The sequence below is a fragment of the Chenopodium album genome, chromosome 24 (genome assembly GCF_948465745.1).
Source record: "Chenopodium album chromosome 24, dcCheAlbu1.1, whole genome shotgun sequence".
NCBI lineage: Eukaryota > Viridiplantae > Streptophyta > Magnoliopsida > Caryophyllales > Amaranthaceae > Chenopodium > Chenopodium album.
The window spans coordinates 23,246,899-23,267,227 of NC_137857.1; the positions used below are offsets into that span (position 1 = coordinate 23,246,899).

Here is a 20,329-nt window from a genome sequence, read left to right on the forward strand (position 1 = left end):
CAACATCATCTCAAAATTCGTTTACAATTTGAAAATAGTTCACCACAATTTTCAATTTTTTTATAGGGAATTTTGACTTTTACCACCAAAAAAACAAAAAGTTGTTTTTTACCACCAAAACTTCTAAAACTTTTTTTCATAGGTTTAGGAGGGCACTTTGGTCCTAAGGAAACAATATGAGGTCAAAATTGACAAAAAATGATCGGAAATGCCTCGTTTTGCGTGTTCACGCAAATCGAGGTTTTTTAAAACACGCAAAACGAGGCATTTTTTATCATTTTTTGTCAATTCTGACCTCAAATTGGGCCCATAGGGCCAAAGTGCCCCCCAAAACTCCTAAAGAGCATGTGTTTGACACGTAAATCGAAGAATTTAAAAAATTCTGTTGGGTTTTTAGTGACAGGTGGTAAAAAATAATTTTTAATTTTTTATTTGGTGGTAAAATAAAAGTTTTAGAAGTTTTGGCGGTAAGAAACATTTTTTTGTGGTAAAAGTCAAAAAATCCTTTTTAAAATAATAATTTGTTGATGGAGGATGTGGGGTTGAATGGAAGGGAAATTGGGAGAGGAGGGATAAATGGGAGTATCAGTAATGGCTATTGAGAGAGTAAGGGAGGAGAGAGAGTATTTTTTTAGATGGGACATGGGTATTTTCTAAAATTTGAAGGGTATAATGGTCTTATAAAAAGTTTCATTAATTGAGTATTTCGGCTCCCCGAGAAACAGTTTATAGAAGCTCCAATTTGATGCTTCTGTTTCTTCATCAGCCAGAAGCTGTTTTGGGGTCATTTGGGCTTCTAGAAAAATTGTTTCTATTTCTGCAAAACTCCATGTGTGCCAAATTTCAGCTTCTCACGCTGAGAAACACTCTCAAGAGCTTGGCCAAACACTACCTAAATAATCTCAAATAAAAAACCAGAAGAGTAAAAAGACTGATTTTTCAAAATTAGGTAGATTATGATACTAATAAAAACAATCTTTTTCAAAAAAAAAAAAAAAACTTTATCCATTTCACTATTGGCGCTGTATTTATTTGACTTTACTTTGACCACTAATACAATAAAAATAATTACTAGAAAATCTCTGTTTTTTGTTTCTTACAAAAAGACACCTTATTGGACCAAATTTTCTAACAGGCCAACCCAACCCAACCACAGTTAGTGGGAAATCTCCATCTCAAGCGTTTCCTTAGCAAAACCAAATACTACCAATGACACTTAACTGTAACCTTGACCACAATTGAAAATACTCATGTTGACCACAATTTGTATAGTAACCTTCAGAACTGCGCCAAGTAATGAAAGAGAATCAACAAAGAATCACATCAAAAAATTTCAACCAAGACAAAATGAGCAAATAAAAATATTTGAGTCTACAAATACGGGTTCTGAAATGTAGATTTTACATGTATTACTTGATGAACATACACTAACAGATACAAAGAAACCGAGTATGATGAGCAGGCAACAGTAGCCTGCCAGGAATGGAGATACTTGGATGCATCACCCCTAACTTATTATTGCTAAATTATGGGGAAAATCAACTCGAATGCAAGCAGCTCAAATCCTAATAGGCCAATGAGAGCTGACTCGGTAAAATAACTGAACAAAACTTGTAAAGAAGAAAGGGCAAAAAAAAGATACAGAGATGTAAAGTCAAATTATAGAGGCTCAGCAAGAAGCAAGCCTCTTTCCTGATCAAACTTCATCAGTGCAATCTGGTCAGCTCCTCAATTCTCTTGCTAAGTTCCTCTATTGAAACACCCATTGTTTTTGATATCTCTTCCATACGACCACGACTGAGATCAAGGAAAGATTCAATCAGATCTCCATCTAAGAAGTTTCTTGCATCTACTGTCTTCTTCTCATTGTGAAAAGACCGCCAATGCTCATGACTCAGTCCTCCTACACCCTTTATAACCTTTCTCATATTTGACTGTAGCTTCTCCAGGAAGATGTACTGGTCATTTGGAAGAGAAGCAATGACCCCTATTACGCCATTAACAGTTCCAAAGATAACAGTTGGTATCTGACCAATGTCGGAATCTGGCAACCGCATAACAAGAGAACCATGACGAAATCGGTTGATGAATTCTCCAAGGTGGTATTCTCCAACTACTTCAAGCCGTGCACGCTCCTCATCTGTGGCACCTTCACTGTTTTTCCTCACTGTAAACAGATTGAAACTATTTTCTGCACCAAGATATACATCATCATCCAGAATCTCTACAGCTGACATCCAATTAGCATTGTAGTCCCGTGCACGCTCCTCAATAGCACCTTCCTCATGCTGCAATTATTGAAGAATGAAAGACTAAATTGCTACCCATTAAGTATAAAGGCAAATGGTGGCATGAAAAGCTATATAGCTAAATGTTGAAAAAAAAAATACCATGTCTGAAAAACACAAACAGAATAATAGTGCTTGATTGAAGTACAACTGAATAAGCTAGAAGAAATGCACACTCTTTTTTGAAAACCCTACCTTATATATTAGTAGTGAAATTGACTTCATCAGATCCCCGACAACAATGAAATCACCACGAGTTTGCACATACAAGGCAAGAATGTGCCCATGGTGTCCACATTCAGACTGTAACTCATGAGTACCATCATCCCGAAGCATCCACTTATAAAGCTGAATTTTCTGATTGATGGCAGCCAGCAGCTTGCCATTGAAAGCATTTAGTGAGTAGACAGCACCTTTAGTTTCCTTCTCCGCAATGAGTTGCAGCTTTCCATCTTCCACAACAAAAACCAAAATTCTTCCCTGTAAAATTTACATGATGAAATGATATATTAGTTATCCACATTGCAAAATGTGTAGAATCATTCCAGGAGTAATATTTTTACTTAACGACTCCAATATACTGTTAATTTTTCGACCCCTAATGCCAATCGAAAAAACCTTCTTCCATCTATGCAATGAGATGGTAAATGTAACTACGAAAATGACAAATGGGGCAGCTTTCAATAATTTTAATTCCTGACCAAAATAAAATAAAAATAAAAATAAAAATAAACCTAGAGTGTTATGTACACTGATAACTCTTTTCTAATTGAGTTATCAAGTGAATTTCACACAAGATGCCAGTATACATTAGCAATACCATTCTACCAGATGTTTCTCTATTGTTTGACTCTTTTGACAGACAATATCAAATGACAGATGAGTTAAAAGTGTACTTCATCACAATCTAACACTTCACCTTTGTTGGCTCATTTTCCTCAGGCAAAACGTATGCTGTTCCAACACAGTAATAAACATTGATGTCATCTGAGAATGAGCAGCTCAGTATGGAGCAGCCACATTCATAGGTATCAAGCGCATAAGTGGATATGATCTCAAAGGTTTGGTCATCCAACAAACGCACAAAATGCATTTCAGATTCCTCTGCACTAGCTTGGTTATACTTCAAACTACAAATGGCAAAAGTGCGAGTTTGTTCCTGGTGGCAGATACGTCGAGCATGTTCCCCCAGAGGGATAGACCTAATATGAAGCTTCTGAATTTCATCAATGGTACCAATTGTAAGTTCACCTTCTTTTGCAATTGCAAGACTATCAGCAGAGGAAAAAAGGGAAAGTTAGCACAAAAAACACCAAAGATGCATATGTTACAGAAGTGAAAATGGGTAGCTAGATTGGTCAACATCAAGTACTAGTATAAACCAGAAAGCATCTATAAAGTATATTTCTGATGGCTTTTATGTCAAAGTGAAACACGGAGTTGCACAAAACATCATATCTCACATTTGGAAACTAGTTAGGAAAAAGAGAGAGAGAGAGAGAGAGAGAGAAGTGGCTTACATAATACACACATCTGGCCTTCACAAAAACAACACTACTCCCAGAATTTTTTATAACGAAACTATTGTTATTTAAGTGTATGAAGCATCACATGTTTTCAGACAATGTTTCAATCCTGGCTATCACAGCATCAAGAACCATACATTTCTAACAAACAAAACTCTTGGGAAAATGATAAAACTATACCTGTCAGGAAAAGCCGCTGAATTGAAAGGGCACATATGACTGACTTCCTTCAGATTTACATTACTATAAAGCAACTTTTTGTTGCTGCTGTATATTACTGTTGGTCGATCAGAGGCAGCAAACACATGAGTAGCATTTTTAGATGAGAAAGTCCTAAGTGTAATAGGCTGTGTACCCAAAGACACCTTCTTACGGTCAGTCAGTTCACCAGAACTCATGTTCAACATGAAATTCAAGAGATGGCCATCTCCAAGAGCACACAATAGATACGATATCTGAAATAGAAGGAACGATAAAGTTAGAATCAGGGAACATACACATACATGATACTACTGCATAATTTATACTGCACGTATCATGCTATCCAAACAATAAAAACAAAGTAAGCAAGTGGCATAAAGATACATGACTTCTAGTATATTATATAGCTGTGATGCTGTGTTAGACACTAATTCTTTTTACTTTTTTGTTTTCTGGTAATCAATATAAGCTTATATGTATATAAATCTTTCTGCGAAAAAAGAAGTGGGGTAGCATTGTTAGAACATCATTATGCTAAGTTCCAATACAACCTCTTTCTTTTTCAGCTACAGCCATTCATCGGGCCCACAAGTATGGTAGTATGGCCATTAAGACTTAAAAAAATATGCTTCCTTCTTTCCTTAATATTGCAACATTTCCAAAAGGAAAATTTATTAAGGGATAAGGAGAGAAAAGGGGGGTAACCCCCTCCATGTCAAGTATGGTCGTATTGCTATTGATTACTTGGATGAGAAAAGTAAAGCCATCAAAATATTTTGCTTGATTATGTGGATTACTTAAAACCAAGAAACTTCGGAAATGTGCTAAGGGGGAAATATTGAACCACAACACAAACACGGAACATTGTTGTCATGATCAAGGTAACAATCAGCAGATCGCTAAAGTGCGATCCCATGCATGCTATGTCATGCATTATGATAGCCATTGAGACTTGAATAAATATGCTTCCTTTGTTTCCTTATTATTGCAACACTTACAAATGGCTAATTTATTAAGATATAGATGGGGGGGGGGGGGGGGGGGGGCGTTGGGGGGTTCCCACTCCATGTTAACTATCTACCTCTCTACCCCAATCATCCACTCTTTAAAATAAGGACATTTATGGTATTCTATTTAGTATAAAACTGTTAATTGTAGAAGTGTCGCAATTTTTAGGAAACATCTCTTTTAGAAAAGTATGGCAACTTTAAGGAAACAAAGGAATACAATCATTGGAAAATCTTACAAAATATATATATACATATATATATATATATATATATATATATATATATATATATATATAGTCGCATTAGATCAAAATGACCAAATAATCATTCTGAATTGCTTACCCCTTCAAAAGAGCATAGAAGAACAGAGCGAGGAATTATCTCCCCTCCAAGATTCTCTTTGGTAATTAGATTAAGATCTGGAAGCGAAAATATCCTAACGCTAATATCTGTCCACATTCCAACAGCAGCTAGCTGACTATAATTTGGATCTTGACCAATCGTATTTATGTCAAGACATGATATCTCATACTCCAATTGTGCATGTTTCACTTCTGTCAAAACTCCATCACCAATTTCTAAATAAACAAGATGCCCACCACCAGTGGCAAGTAGAACCTGTGAAAGCATGAAAGCCTCGGGTCAGAGGATTGAGATTTATTTGCATGGGAGTTCTGATTAAAAATTAGCAGGTAAATGACAAATGGATACTTGCAAAACCACGCACTGGGGACTTCCTACACCAAGGGCTACCACAAGACAGGTAATTAACATTTAAGGAAAATTTTTTATTGTCTCCAATTAATTTAACATTTATGCTTCTTTTCCATATACACATTTTTTAACTCTAAAGACAAATCATGAACTTAAAATGACAACAAATGAAAGGAAATATTTAAGAACAATACCTGGGATGCATTAGCAGTAGCAACATTCACAGAATATCCTGTTGGAGCTTTCCACTCATTTCGAAGTTCTCTAGATGTCGAACTGACCAGTCTAACTGAGCTTGAGGTTACCTTAAACAAACCACAACCTCACATTAATCCCCTACTAAATAGTATTGAATAAATCATGGGAATGAGGAGAAGTCACAAGTTAACTACTCAATTAGAGGTAGTCACATAAAGTTAAGTATGTAACGGCAAAGACCTACTTGCACTAATTGGTTGTGCAAAGCATCATGGCAAAATAAAGTCTGTACTTGCGAGTCAAAACCTTCAATTTCAGTTTCTTCCAATTCATCCTCAAGATTCATAGCTAGAATCCTGGTCTCACTAATGAAACTAACAACCAAGAAAGTATCATATACATCATCTGTTGAAGATCTCAAAGACCACATTCCTTTGATGCCTTGAAGCTCCACTGATGCCTAAAAAACCAACTTCAGTATCAGTAGAGTTGTTAGAAGAAAAAATTTAAAATAAATGTATAAATGAAAACCAGTCATTAAAAAAGGAAAAAAGCTAGACCTGTTCATTTATCCCAATCCCATTGCGGACAATACGAAGAGAACCATCTTTGTATGCACCAGAGCAAGTTACAACCTGACCTTGCCCTTGCCTTTCCAGGTCAACCACACAGAAGTCGACAATTGGACCCAAATTGACATATCTTTCCAAGACTTCTACATATGATCCTTTTGCATCTGGTTGTAAATTCAATTTTATGAGCTGTAATTGAATCACTCCCAAGAATCAGAAATCAGAAAGAATATTACATCAGCCAAACCAAACATGCACACACAAGTTGACTTAAGTATGAATATAACTGTCTGCAAACAAGGTGATGAAATAATGAGCAGAAAAGATGAAAAACTTGTGAAGGTAGAGAACTACAAATAAGAAGAGAGATGCAAATAATATATCATTTATATGAATTGGTTGATCAGACTACAACAACGTTTTCTTTGGAGTTTGGTTGCTAGTAGTTAGGATCCACAAATGCACACTACTTCATCCCCCAGTCCTTTTTTCTCTTTTGGTTAAAGAGAAAACAAAGGAAGAAGACAGTTTTACAATGCTTAACTTTACACAATAAAAAATTAGTACACCAAACATTCAGGATCTATTACTCCATATAAAAAAATAAAAAATAAAAAGACCCTAGGTAAGAAGATGAAACAGAATAATATTTGATAGTCAAGCACATTGACCAACCTGTGAATCTCCATAGCTTGAGCCGATAAAAACAAATGCATTATCCAAGTAAGATATTGTTGATGCAATAGATGTATCCCCCAAAAGCTCAATTTTGAGGCCAGTAACTCTGTTAGGCCAAGCAAATCGCACAAATTACTTGAGCACTACAATTGAAAAATGTTAAAGCCTTTATACCATAATTAATTCCAATCATAGATATTCATGCCACTATGAAAAGAAGGATGAAGAAAAGGTTGGATTGCTAAAGTACTAAGACAGGTCCCTTAGACAGTTTGGTGCACATGGAAAGAAAGAAACTAGCAGATATTTGAGGGTAGAGCTTGCATTGTCAAGAGTTTAAAAGCTGCTTTTATAGAGCTGCAGTGCAGTCAAGTGCTAATCGATGTTTTTCTTCATAAAGGACCCAAAAGATGTGATAGTTGAGTAAAGGCTAATCATAGAGAGATGACAATTTTCATATGAAAAAGTTAAAGATGAATAACTCACTTTTCTTTTTCATGAGTGATAACGAGTAGATGCAAAAGTCCTGCATGATCACCAAGCAAATACCGAGAACCATCAGCATCCACCCTTCCATATGCTCTTGTAATAGACTGAAACCATCCAAGTCAAAAATTAAGAGTGTTGCCATATTCCTGACTTATAAGTACAGGAAGCTGAATGCCTAAGGAAATGCTTTTTAAGAAAGGCAGTAATTGATTCCATGTGCCTCATTTAGTCATTTTCATCACGGAACAGAAATGATGTGACTAAGCATGTCTGCTAACACTTACAGGTCGAATAGGGATTGCTTTAAAAGCAGTGGCACTGCAGTATACAATTGTCTCCTCCCCCACAATGATAACTCCACAAAGTGGTGGCGGAACTGGAATAAGCAAATCAGCCCCATTATCAAGATTATTCTGGGACCATGGCCCCTCAACAAAATCTTTGTCCTTTAATGAAACCTCATATGTTTTAACATGACGAGCATCCTTATTATCCTGCAGAATAACCAAATCCATCATTATAGAAAGCCAGTTGAGCCAAATTCAGCCAAATGCATAGCTGAGAGAGGACTCTCAAGGAACAAAGTGAACAGGAAGGCCCAACATTTCTGTTGTACTACCAGTGCATCCTTTCTCTTCCTGATATTAGATCTGTACATACATTGGCTATAAACCTATTATACTGAACAAAGTTAAGCATACCTGGTAAAGAACTACTATTGTAGGCCTTGAGCAGCCATAGAGAAACTTTATATCAAGCACTTGAAGCTCCTCAAGCCTGTGCATAAAGTATTTGATTATAGACCCAGACATGATGATACATATATAAGTTATTTCAAAATAGAATTATGTCCCATGCATAATAATTTTAGCCCTTGGGCCCAACATTTGATTGAGATAAGGACTTCTTTTTGAGTTCTGACAAATCAATCATACAAACAAGGTTTATAGCGAACAAGCTAAACCAATTGAATATTTGCAGATAAGAACCAGAGCCGCAAGTTCACAAAAAGAAACATCATAAGAAGTAAGGAAGCAGCAGGATAAGCAATCAAAGCTAGCAGTGTTGTATATATTTACAAAATGACATAACAAAACAACAAAAAATAGTATTCTTCTCTAGATACAGTCAGGATTTAGTACTATCTTAGTCAGCCACACGAGAATTCAGCAAAAATAAATAAATAGAATAAGGAGAGCAAAAAATAGATAAAAAATAACAAAACAAAAAAAGCTTTACAAAATCTATTTTGATTGACAAGCTATTCACACTGATCCATGTAGCAACAAAGCAATGCAACAGATACATTATACTTCGTAGTAGACAGCAGTTAGACATGATTTTGTAATAGTGTGCAATACTGAAAACTGTATAATAGGATACACAATATAAGTCAACCAAAAGTCTTATGAACAATTATATAGCTTAATACCTAATATTAAATGCTTCTTTCAGCTGTCCTTTGTTATCAAATGGGATGACCTGTCAGCAGTAATAAATCAGCATTAACTCCAGGATTGCAAAGGAAATTCTATTGGATGACAATATTATTTAAACTTGTCCATGTACCTTGAATAACCCATCATATAAATGGAGCCCAATCAATCTGCAATCAGGATCAATGATGCCAATCTATAAACAGGCCCAACCCCTCTCAGGGGTAAAATAAATGAGAGGAGGTTCAATAATTCAGTTAAACAAAAACAATGAGCTTTTTCTTTCTAGAAACAAAGAAGTAACAAAACAAGTATCAGACAACTCACTTGACCATTGTCAGTTGGACGACCAATGCGATCTGAAACATCTCCCATTGCTCTGCATGACAAACCTTTTAGCAACTCTCTTCCTCCATAAACTTAAAGTTACTTCCATTAATTTTCTAATGAGATTGGTGTCAGAAACATATAGGGGTAAAAGAGAGCCAATATGCCCATGAAAATTAACAAGAGATGCTTGTTTAAAACTCAATCCTAAATCATACAAACAAGCCGAATAATTTTCAAGCTTGATTAGTAAACAAGTTTTACTCAAACAACCTTGTTTGACAAATTAAGGCTCAAAAACAATTTCACATATGTTTATAACTGAAAAGGCTAATTCATTTCAGGAGTGAAGAAACATTTGGCAATCTCAAAAACATAGTTTAATAGCCAAAACTATGCATTTTTCCTAAATTTTCAATCCACTGATGAGCACCCCTAGGTAATTCCAAATGTCTATTTTGATTCAGCAAATTTCATGCACAAAGTTTGTCTATCGGTATAAAGCTTGATTTGATTTTGCCTTGAGCTCATTAAAACAAATTAAAGTGTCAGAGCCCCTGTTGAAAGGCTTGATTGAGTTATTCTTATCAAACTCTACTCAAACATGTTAATAATCGACTCAATTGAACCCATGGAAACAGACTTATTTAAAACATTTTTCAATTGCCAAATAAATCACAACAGTCGCTCTAAATCTTTATTTAAAAAAAAAAAAAAGAGTTCATAATCACATTGGTTATAAGAGACCAAAAATGGAGGCTAGCACTTTATTCCTTAATAATGTACATGTAACTAAAGCATTGGTTTATATAAGATGTGAGCAACCCCAAACTTGTTGGAGGTCTTACAGTCTTTGTAATATGCCTCTAAGCAACATAAATGAAGCTATCCAGATTGAAAGATTTGGATATGTAGATGAGGCATAACAACTTAAAGGCTATTGGAGTATCTTTCTTATGAGGAGGTTGACCATTTAAGGAATGAAGAAATTATCTGGCAGCAACTGTGAAGAGGAGATTCAATCATGCACATCATTGTAACATATGACATAGGAAGAAGAGTTTGTTAATTTTGTTTTACTCTACATTTGTTTTGTTAGGGATGAGTTGGGTTTAGGTTTTTCAAGCAACGTTCTTGTGTCTTGGGGACAAAAGATAAAGAAAGGTAGGATTACTGAAGTGCTCCAACTGGATCATAAGATACTTGTCGATGCACTATAAAAATATAGAAGAAAAAAAGAATGAAACCAACATATTTTTGAGGGTGGAGCTTGTTGCCCCAAGAGATCAAATTCTTCTAAAGAGAGTATTGTATAGCAAGAGTCAACTGTCAAGTGCTAAGTTTTGAGCAAGTTGATGCTTCGTGATTTCTTAAACATATTGATACATGACACCTTAAGCACATACAACCTTTTACCTTAGCCTTTTTTTTGTATGTCATCCCCTAATATTTTTACACACATGTTACTCATCAGACATAATCATATACATGAGTAATAAATAACTCGCTACCTTACTTTTATGACAAGAAAATAGTAAGTTGAAGGTAGTGTGTTATGTGACTGAATATAAGAAATAATTGCATCAAAATATTGGTGACAAATACAGAGCTAATTGCAAAAATATATTCTTGGGATAAAAAAAAAAAAAGTATGCTACAGATAGGAAAGAGGAGTCTGAGTAGAATAAGACCTGGTGACGAGCTCTGATGTCTCGGGATCCCATTGAAGGACACAAAATTTATATCTTTCAGTAGCAATGAATAAGAAATCTTGCGCTTCACCCTAACAAGGCAGGAAAACAACTGGTCAATGAAGGAAAATTAAAGATGCATTATTTATATGACAAACCAAATAGCTTCACCGACATGTGGTCGAAAAAGTTCTAGTGTTGCAATTCTTCCATATATTGGAACGTCTAGCATAGGCTGCATGAAGGTAAACAGAAGAGATTTAATCATCAATAGAGAGCTATAGCAGAAAATGGAAACATAAAAAAAAATGACCACGAAATGGCAATAAGACACATTAACATAAACATGTTAGACATGATAGTCTACAGTACAGTCCTAAATAAACAATGATGGAGCGCAGAAGCCTTCTTACTCAGTCTTGCTCACTTGCAAATGATCAACTGCCCATCCCTATAAATCTCAGACACAAACTGCAAGATCACAACTCCTCTCTGCTAAGGAAGAAGAAGTAGGGGACTCTTTCTGAGATAAAGAAACATCTCTAAGGATACTTAATGGAATATGGATACTATAGCTAAGTGTAGGGCACTCCTTGTGTTCTCGAGTGAAGATCCAAGTTCAACACAACTACTACCTCAAAGACATTTTCAAATTTAGTAACCTAAATACAACTTACTACCTCAATTTGTTTGGTGTTCCCACAATTATATTCTCCATCATGTCCATTGCTTTATCATTTTTTATTCACCCAATTCTCCTTTCTACATCTCCTCTAAATATACTACGTATATCTTTCTACCTTGATTAATTTTTGGGTTGTAATTTTGCCACAGTCAATGTCTTTCTCTGTAGGAGTATCCCAATGAAGAAAATCAGAGGAAAATAAAAACAGTATAATAACACTACTTAACACAATTAGGTAGATGCCACTTTCACAAAAGATAATGACCAGTGCAAATCATGGGTTTACAAACTACTTAAGATTATATTAGTTAGCTCCCTCAACCCCTCTTCAGATCCTCACTTTGAAAAAAGGAGGCATCATTGTGTCACTTATAGTATATGATAGATTTCACTAACAAAGAGATGCAGCATTGCATACAAAAAATGTTTTCATTGTCATTAAGAATAGCAGAATTTAGAACCAACAAAGAGGACAAGGTGAACTTATACTCAATGTAAGGCAATTGAATTACTTGGTTGTCTCTTAAACATTAGCTTTGCAAGGCAGGAATCGCACAATATGTACAAAGGGTTCCTGGAGCCTAGGCAGGTGTCTTTTCAGTATGAGATACACTTTTTAATGTAGTATTTAACACTCAGTTAATAATCCTTTTTAAGTAAATTTCATACTAGTATAGTTCAAAATAAGTGGATAAAAACAATACTTTTAAGAAAAATAAAAGCCTTTACAAAACAAAATTTAGAGAAGAGGGGCAGGTCTAAGACACGCATTTTTAAACTAAAAACAAGACTCAAGATTCTTGTTTTTTTTTTTGGGGGGTATCAAATTTGAGTCGACTTGTTGATCTCTTAGTTCTGCCCACATCTTAAAGTCCATAATATAAAACAAGGGACCAACACTCAAAAAGAAAGGAGAGAGAAAAAAAAAAAAAAAACAAAAGGATACCGGATAATCTGCCAAACTTTGACCTAAGTTGCTTAGCATGCTTCAAAGTAGTTTTAAGGAGGGCTTTAAAGATCTCTTTAAAGATCAATCAACCAAGTTCTACTACTATTTAAATATTCTTTTTGTAGGATTTGGGAATCAAAACATACAACTCATACTTGTTTGCTTGGGCACTAGTCAAAGATAAAGTTCCTACATGATCTGGTGCTGAAAAGAAGCTAAAATCTAGTAAGTAGAAAAGTTTGTTTGGAGATGAGAAAAAAAAAATGTTGGTCACTTCCTCTCATTGGTCTTTTGGTTCTCCACTCTTTTTCATCTCTCTCAAAAACAAATCATTAGCTTAGTTAGGATAAGTAAGTTACAAGTCATGCCTGAGCCTTGGTAAACTTGTATTCCCTCGCCATTTAAACAAGTAAAATGTTTTGAATTTTTGCACTATTCATCTAATTCACTTTGATTAATGTTTATGATTTATACATAAGAATAAATATAGTCTTGTGGCCACCTATTAAATTCGTCTCATGAACAGCTTATTAATATTCAATTGTTATAATATTTACTTATTGATAATAAAAGATATTATCAATCAAGGTTTTACATTATGCATGCACAATATAAACGTTTCACTTATTTAAAGATGGAGGGAGTACAAAAATTCTATAGCCCAAGGAAACTGGAAGAATAGCTAATTAACTCTAATACTACATTTCCTCTACCAAATTACTTGCAACATTTTTTTAACCGGGCACACTTGCCAATGCAGACCATCAAAATCTTTGATTATATATTAGTAAAAACCATAAAAGGTGAATATTTGGAAAATATACAATAAGAAACTTAACACCATCTTACATACTAACATTGAGAGTAACTTTTGGGGCGGAGGGGGTTACTAAATAAATTTCTCACCTGAAAAGTTTCCTTACATGCATTCTCATGTTCTTATTAAACCCCTCCTATCTATAGATCCAAGTCATTCTTTTGGACAACAAACGTCTAGATGCCAAATAAAATCAAGTGTCACCATTAAACTCACATACCTAATAAAGTATTGTTTAAAAAATTCCAAATCCCACATCACCATCCTTTGGACAACTCTTGGCCAATGAAAAGGGGTTTTATTATTTAAAAATAGCAAAAAAGAAAATAATCCATGTATATTAAGCCTCTCAACAACCCTAAACTACTAAATTCCTAAACAAGTCAGGTACCACTTCAAGATTCTATCATGAAAATTAGAGTCTTTCTTCCACCCATCAAGCTTCTAAACGCAACACCCTTATTCCTTACACACTGAGATTATAGAATGATTTGCTTTTTTAAATTATAAAAAGAAATCTTATGAAAAGAGTTTCCTTAAAGATGAGGAGCCTAATAAGAATTTTTATCGATATGACAAAATGACAAAATGCCTAAAAGCAAATTTAAAGCTCAAAGCTAATCTAACTTAACTTCTCAAATTATATTTGACTTGTAGACAAAAGACATTACAAATACAGATTTTACTTCATTGAAGAGTCCTAATCCCCACTAGAGATATCTTGTACAAACATGAAGGATTGAGAAAGGAAAAAGATCACAGATTTGACCCTGTCCTTACCACCGTCAAACTCAAACTCATATATTTGTGTTGGGCACAACTATTGTTGACTAAATTTTTAAGTGTTGTAGTCAACTATTTTGTGGGAAAAAATAATGCATGATTTATAACACAAAAATAATTTGGATGTTTTCACACATGTGAAGGCGTCAAAGATCAGACATAAATATTAGCACGTGCGCACACACACGCTCTAGCAATTACACACATATGCTCTAGCAAATTATCCAAATGCAATTAATCATCAAAGTCTACTGCTCTCACAACAGTTACAAGCCACATCAGTCAAAGTCTAGTTACACCTTCTCATTACCACTAAAATTGCATCCATAACCTATCAACTCCCACAGTTCAACCAAAACTTTGCATGGAGGCGTATGTATAAAAAATATCCAACCCCTTAGAAAATTCCTAGATTTGGTTCACGTACATAGTAGTGAATAGACTCATTAGTCTTAAGAGCCTCACCTAATTAAATTAGTTTTATTACAAATCAAATGATAAAAGGAGACCCTGTCATCAAAGAATTATTGGAAACCTTGAGAAGGTCCACTCAAATAATATCCGAACACTTTTAAAAGATCAATAAACTTTTTATCCCTATCATATTTAAGATAAACTCCTTCATATCCTCCTCACAAACTTATCCAACAAACCATTATACTCGATGACATCAAAGTAACATTAAGAAAGGAAGAATATAGTGAGAAATCAAATACTCTCTGAATTTAGCACATTGATTGCATACCATAAGTTTAGGTGGTTTGGAAATTATAGAATACCTGAAGGCCTTGAGGAGTTAGCAAGTGAATCTCAATTCTTGTGCATTTACTGCAATAAACATACACCATCAGTCACACTAGCATATGTAGTACATATAATATAATAAAGTGGACAATTGCTTTCCACGAGACTTAGCAAGATGAAAGGAGTCCAATACTCAAAATGTCATACATGAAAAATCTATCATGAAAGAATGTTGCAATGAGAAAAGGCATTGGAATAGTTTCACATTAAGCCATAATTGTCTAGTATTTGGCTATTTTTACATCAAATCTCATATCTCACATTGTGGTCCTTTAAAAGGAGTTTTAAATGTCACCCAACATAATTTACCAATGAAAAAAGATATGTAAAGGAATTAATACTGAAGAGCAACATTTCAACAGCTAATATTGCCGACAAAACTTTTCTTTGCACATACTTTACTTATCACATGATGCTACAAGTTTCATTTCTAGAAGGCAATTGAAAATTTCCCGAAGATGTGAAACATCAATCTTGCTATACCACTATCAACAAATTGATCTCATCGACAAGTTAATCTTCAAATAATCTCCATACATCAAATATAGCTCAACCCTTATATTATGATAATGACATTTGCTTGCGACCAAAATTCATATTGCTAGGCTCCTAGGTGAGTTGGACAGCATTCAAAGGACATGAGACCAATACTTCACAATTATATATGATGCTTAGATCCAAAGAACCACTATTTAAAAACACATTACAGTTTCATTAAGGAAACACTATCCTTGATCAGGCCTACTATTTAATCCCAATTAACATATCAAAACTCTAAGCACAATTGATAGTTTTCTTAAGTCATTAGTAATAACTAATCTTTCCAGTTTGAAATTTTAGGCCACATATGACTACATTTCCTCCACCATCCGAGAGAGAAAATACGATTAAGTCAATTCTTAGCAAACAACGCCAACTAATCTAGAGAAGCGAGTGGTAAGGCATCTAGGTTTTTTATCACTTCAAAGACTAATGAATTGTCATAAACACAAATTTAACTAATTGCCAGAGCTGTGCACCACTTTACCCAATAAAATAAAATCCAGAAAAGCAATTATTTAGAGATAACAGCTATGAGCGATTCAGCACTTCCCAGTTCCCATTTTTGTTCAGCATATTTTTCACATTATCCAAACAACTTATAATCAAAGATACAACATAATTTCACCAAATGGCACTTACAACAGCTTGAACAATCCCATACTCTTCCAACAAGTTACGGAATTTATAAAAATCCCAAATTTAGTGCTCCCGTCTTTTCCCAAATACAGATTTCTCAAAGCCAAACGAAGCAGGATTGTAAAACCGTGTCCCCTTAATATATCAATCAATTATCAACACAGTACCAATATGGACCATATTCCACAAAAACTCCCCTTCATATATCAATCAATTATCAACACACCCGAAACACTATTTAAAATTCTCATAAAGCTAAATCAAAATTTATATAAACTAAAGCTGCGAATAATAATAATAATAATAAATAAATAAATAAAAATATAAAAAAAACTCTGAATTAGATAAGTAAGAAAAAATAATTAAAATGACATTCAGCTATTCACAATTACACAAAATCGACTAAAATGAAACAAAAATTGAAATTAAAAGTATAGAAAACCAAATAAAAATTCTATACCGTATTAATAGAATACAAATATATTGAAATGCAAAAAATGAAAGCATGAAAAGTAAAAACCCTAAGAAAAGAAGAAAGAGGAAATTACGCGATAATAAGATTGAGGTCTTGAGGGCTGGTGAAATTGCCGACGCAAGAATGAGTAACGTTGGTAGGTTTGTGAGCGGTGACGACGTAATTCCAAATGCTCATCTTTCCGATCACCGATTAAATTCTCGCTGTGAAGGGGGAGTGTGTGTGTGCGCGCGCGAGAAGTGAGAATGTTTTGTAAACCCTTCAATTTCTCTCTCTTTTGTGTTTTCTTCTAAATGTTCTAGCCTCTTCTTCTAGTATTAACAAGCTGGTATGTGGCTCACTACATGTTGGGAAAATGGGAAATGAGTATAGGGTTAAATAAAGTAGGAAAATTTGGTTTAAAAAAAAAGGAGGAATATTTGGTAAAAATAATTTTAAAATAAATTTTTACTTATTTTTTCAATAAAGTATTGTCTTTGCTAAAAAAAAATGAAGTCTATGTTATATTTTGTGTATCAGAAGTATGAAGGTGTTAAATTTCTATATAGTGTGGATGCCCACACTTCAGTTTTTTCAATGTCTAATATTTTTTTTTCAATGTCTAATTAATATTATTGTCACCCCCTAATGTTATAGCCCATAATGTTATAGTAATTTGTACTAGTATAAATAGTCATGCAATACTTATAGTAATTCTACATCTCTTACCACCAAAAAAAATCACGAAATTAGTTTTTACCACCAAAACAAATTCTAAAAATTATTTTTTACCATCTGCCGTGTAAAAAAAAAAAAAAATTTAAAAAAAAAATCATAAAATCTAACGGAATTTCAAAAATTCTTTGATTTTTATGCCAAAGACATGCTCTTTAATGTGTTTGGGGTCATTTTAGTTCTTTGGAACCGATTTGAGGTCAGAATTGACAAAACATTATCTCAAATGTCTCGTTTTGCCTTCTAAATATACCTCGATTTGTGTGAATTACGCAAGACGAGGTACTCGCGATCATTTTTTGTCAATTTTGACCTCAAATCGAACTCTTTAATTGGATCAAAATGGCCCCCAAAAGGCCAAAACTACTAAGGCCCCGTTCTTTAGAGCTGCTTTGCTCTACTGAGCCCTGCTCTGCTCTGCTCAAATCAAATCTGCACTGCTCTACTCTATTCAAAAGAAATCTGCTCTGCTCTATTTTCAAATAATAATTAATAATAACAAATTAATATTCAATAATAATAATAATTAATATTGTATTGAATGATAATAATTTATTATTTTGAATAATTATAATAATTATTAATATTAAAAATCATTTTAATAATTATTAATATTTATAATATTTAATATTTATTAATCATAATAATAATTATTAATAATCCATATTTAATAATTCAAACTATTTAGAATTAATATTTAATAATATTATAAATTAATAATTTCTAATAATTATAACAATTCTTTCAAAAAAATAAATAATAAGACTAACAATTAACAACAATTTCTTTTATAAACATTGGATATTAGAATCACAATGTGTAGAAACATTTTATGTGGGTATTGATTGCTAGTTCATTGAGTTGAGTTATTTTTCAAATCTTTTCATACAATTTAATAATTAAAAAAATAGGTTGTTTTCAAGTAGTGCTTTTTATATCATTATTATTTTTAGGGTTAAAAATATATAATTAGTATAAGTAAAATCATTATTACTCATTAAATCAATTTATTTTAAAATTCTTGTGAAATAAATATAAGTAAAACATTGTCTTTTATCTTTCTACTATTAACATATGTTAAATATGGTACACATATATTTATGTTTTCACTCACCTAAACCAATGGTATATGCCCTTAATAATAATATTGATAATAAAAATAATAATAATAATAATAATAATATTAATATTAATATTAATAATGATAATAATAATAATAACAACAACAACAACAACAACAACAACAACAACAACAACAACAACAACATTAATAATAATAACATTAATAATAGTATTAATAATAATGTTGAAATCTGCTCTGCTCGGCTCGGCTCGGCTCTGCTATCCTGAAATCTGCTCTGCTCTGCTCTACTGAAATTTAATATGGTATGCTCTGCTGACCCCTACTCTCTGACCCTGCTCTGCGCAGAATCTCAAAAGAACATGGCCTAATAAGCATGTTTTTGGCATGTAAATTGAACAAAAAAATTTTAAAACGTTAGGGTTTTTTATGGTGGTAAAAATCAAAAAATCTTTAATTTAACTAAGTTAAGAAAATATCAAATGTATAAAGGTGTTAGATTTTCATATAGTGTGAATGTCCACATTTTAGTTTTTTATTGCAATTAAAGTCTAGCTAGCCAACCTTATTGTCACCCCTTAATGTTATAGTCCACAATGTAATAGTAATTTGCACTACTATACATAAATAGCCATCCAATTACTTGTAGTAATTATACATCTCTTACCTTCTTCTCTTAATCCTCTAATATCTTTATATTTCATAACACATTATCAACAGCATCTTCAATAAGGTAAACTTATACCGATTATCCAATTTTAGAAAGATTCCAATTTCTTTCACAAAATATATTATGAGGAGTATGTTTTATAGTTCCCCATATGGGATCCTCTATACCAGAAACTCACAATATATTTAATTAATTTTAGAGTATACACTTTAATGCTTTTTTTAGTTTTCGAACCCTTGACCTCTTGAATAAGTTGGGTTTCTTGGACCACTATGCTTGCATCCCCTTATGATACTTATCTGTGTTTATAAATATTAATAGTTCGATTATAATTCTACCAGTTTATTATAATATTTTGCATTGTGATATTTTTTACAGTTGTGTAAAATTGTAACAAATAATTCACCCTCTTTAAAAGGCAAATTACCCCCCCCCCCCCCATTTATTGCACCGTGCAATTTGTGTCCTGTATCACCTTTCACCCAAATTATTTCTTCTTCTTCCTCTTTCATTCACTCCCAGCCACCATGTTCCCATCCGACAACCGACACCCTCCATACTCCTTTACCTTTGAAGAAGATTTAAGGAAATTAAAGCTATACTTAGGTTTTAATTACGACTCTATTGGTTTTATTAATGGCAATGATGATTTTCATCATTTTTCACAAGTAGAGCTCGATTTTTCGACAAAAGGACTAATGTAAGTGATATCCGTAGTACTTCAAGATTTTTTTGTCTTCTTGGTAGATTATAAGTGCATTTTGTTATAATAAATGTTCCTTTTGTCTTATCATCAAGTTATGCTATTAATATTATTATTATTATTATTATTATTGTCATTCTTGTTGCCAGTGAGGTAGCAATATTAGTAGTAGTTATTCTTATTAATTATTATCACTGTTGTTGCTACTATTTTTAACTAACGTAATTATCATGATTTATTTAGTTTAATTATACGTAAATCATAATAACCTCAAGGGGGAGAAACAAATAATGTTTCAAATGGCTTATTATTACCATTTCAAAACTCCTAATGAACAAG

At 33.3% G+C, this 20,329-nt stretch overlaps 1 protein-coding gene across 1 annotated transcript; it reads right to left on the bottom strand.

Annotated features, from left to right (window-relative positions):
* Positions 1–1,331: 1,331 nt before the first annotated feature.
* Positions 1,332–17,139, bottom strand: LOC145610168 (DNA damage-binding protein 1). The gene is made up of 19 exons (XM_081665439.1): positions 16,896–17,139; positions 15,144–15,192; positions 11,306–11,365; positions 11,131–11,222; positions 9,440–9,491; positions 9,246–9,308; positions 9,109–9,158; positions 8,378–8,453; positions 7,961–8,170; positions 7,674–7,780; positions 7,185–7,293; positions 6,498–6,698; positions 6,182–6,397; positions 5,934–6,044; positions 5,368–5,643; positions 3,995–4,269; positions 3,208–3,559; positions 2,484–2,768; positions 1,332–2,288 (listed from the first exon to the last, which is right to left on the bottom strand). Exons 1-19 carry the CDS (start codon positions 16,997–16,999, stop codon positions 1,707–1,709), a joined length of 3,270 nt encoding a protein of 1,089 aa, XP_081521565.1. The 5' UTR covers positions 17,000–17,139; the 3' UTR covers positions 1,332–1,706.
* Between the last annotated feature and the right edge of the window lie 3,190 nt (positions 17,140–20,329).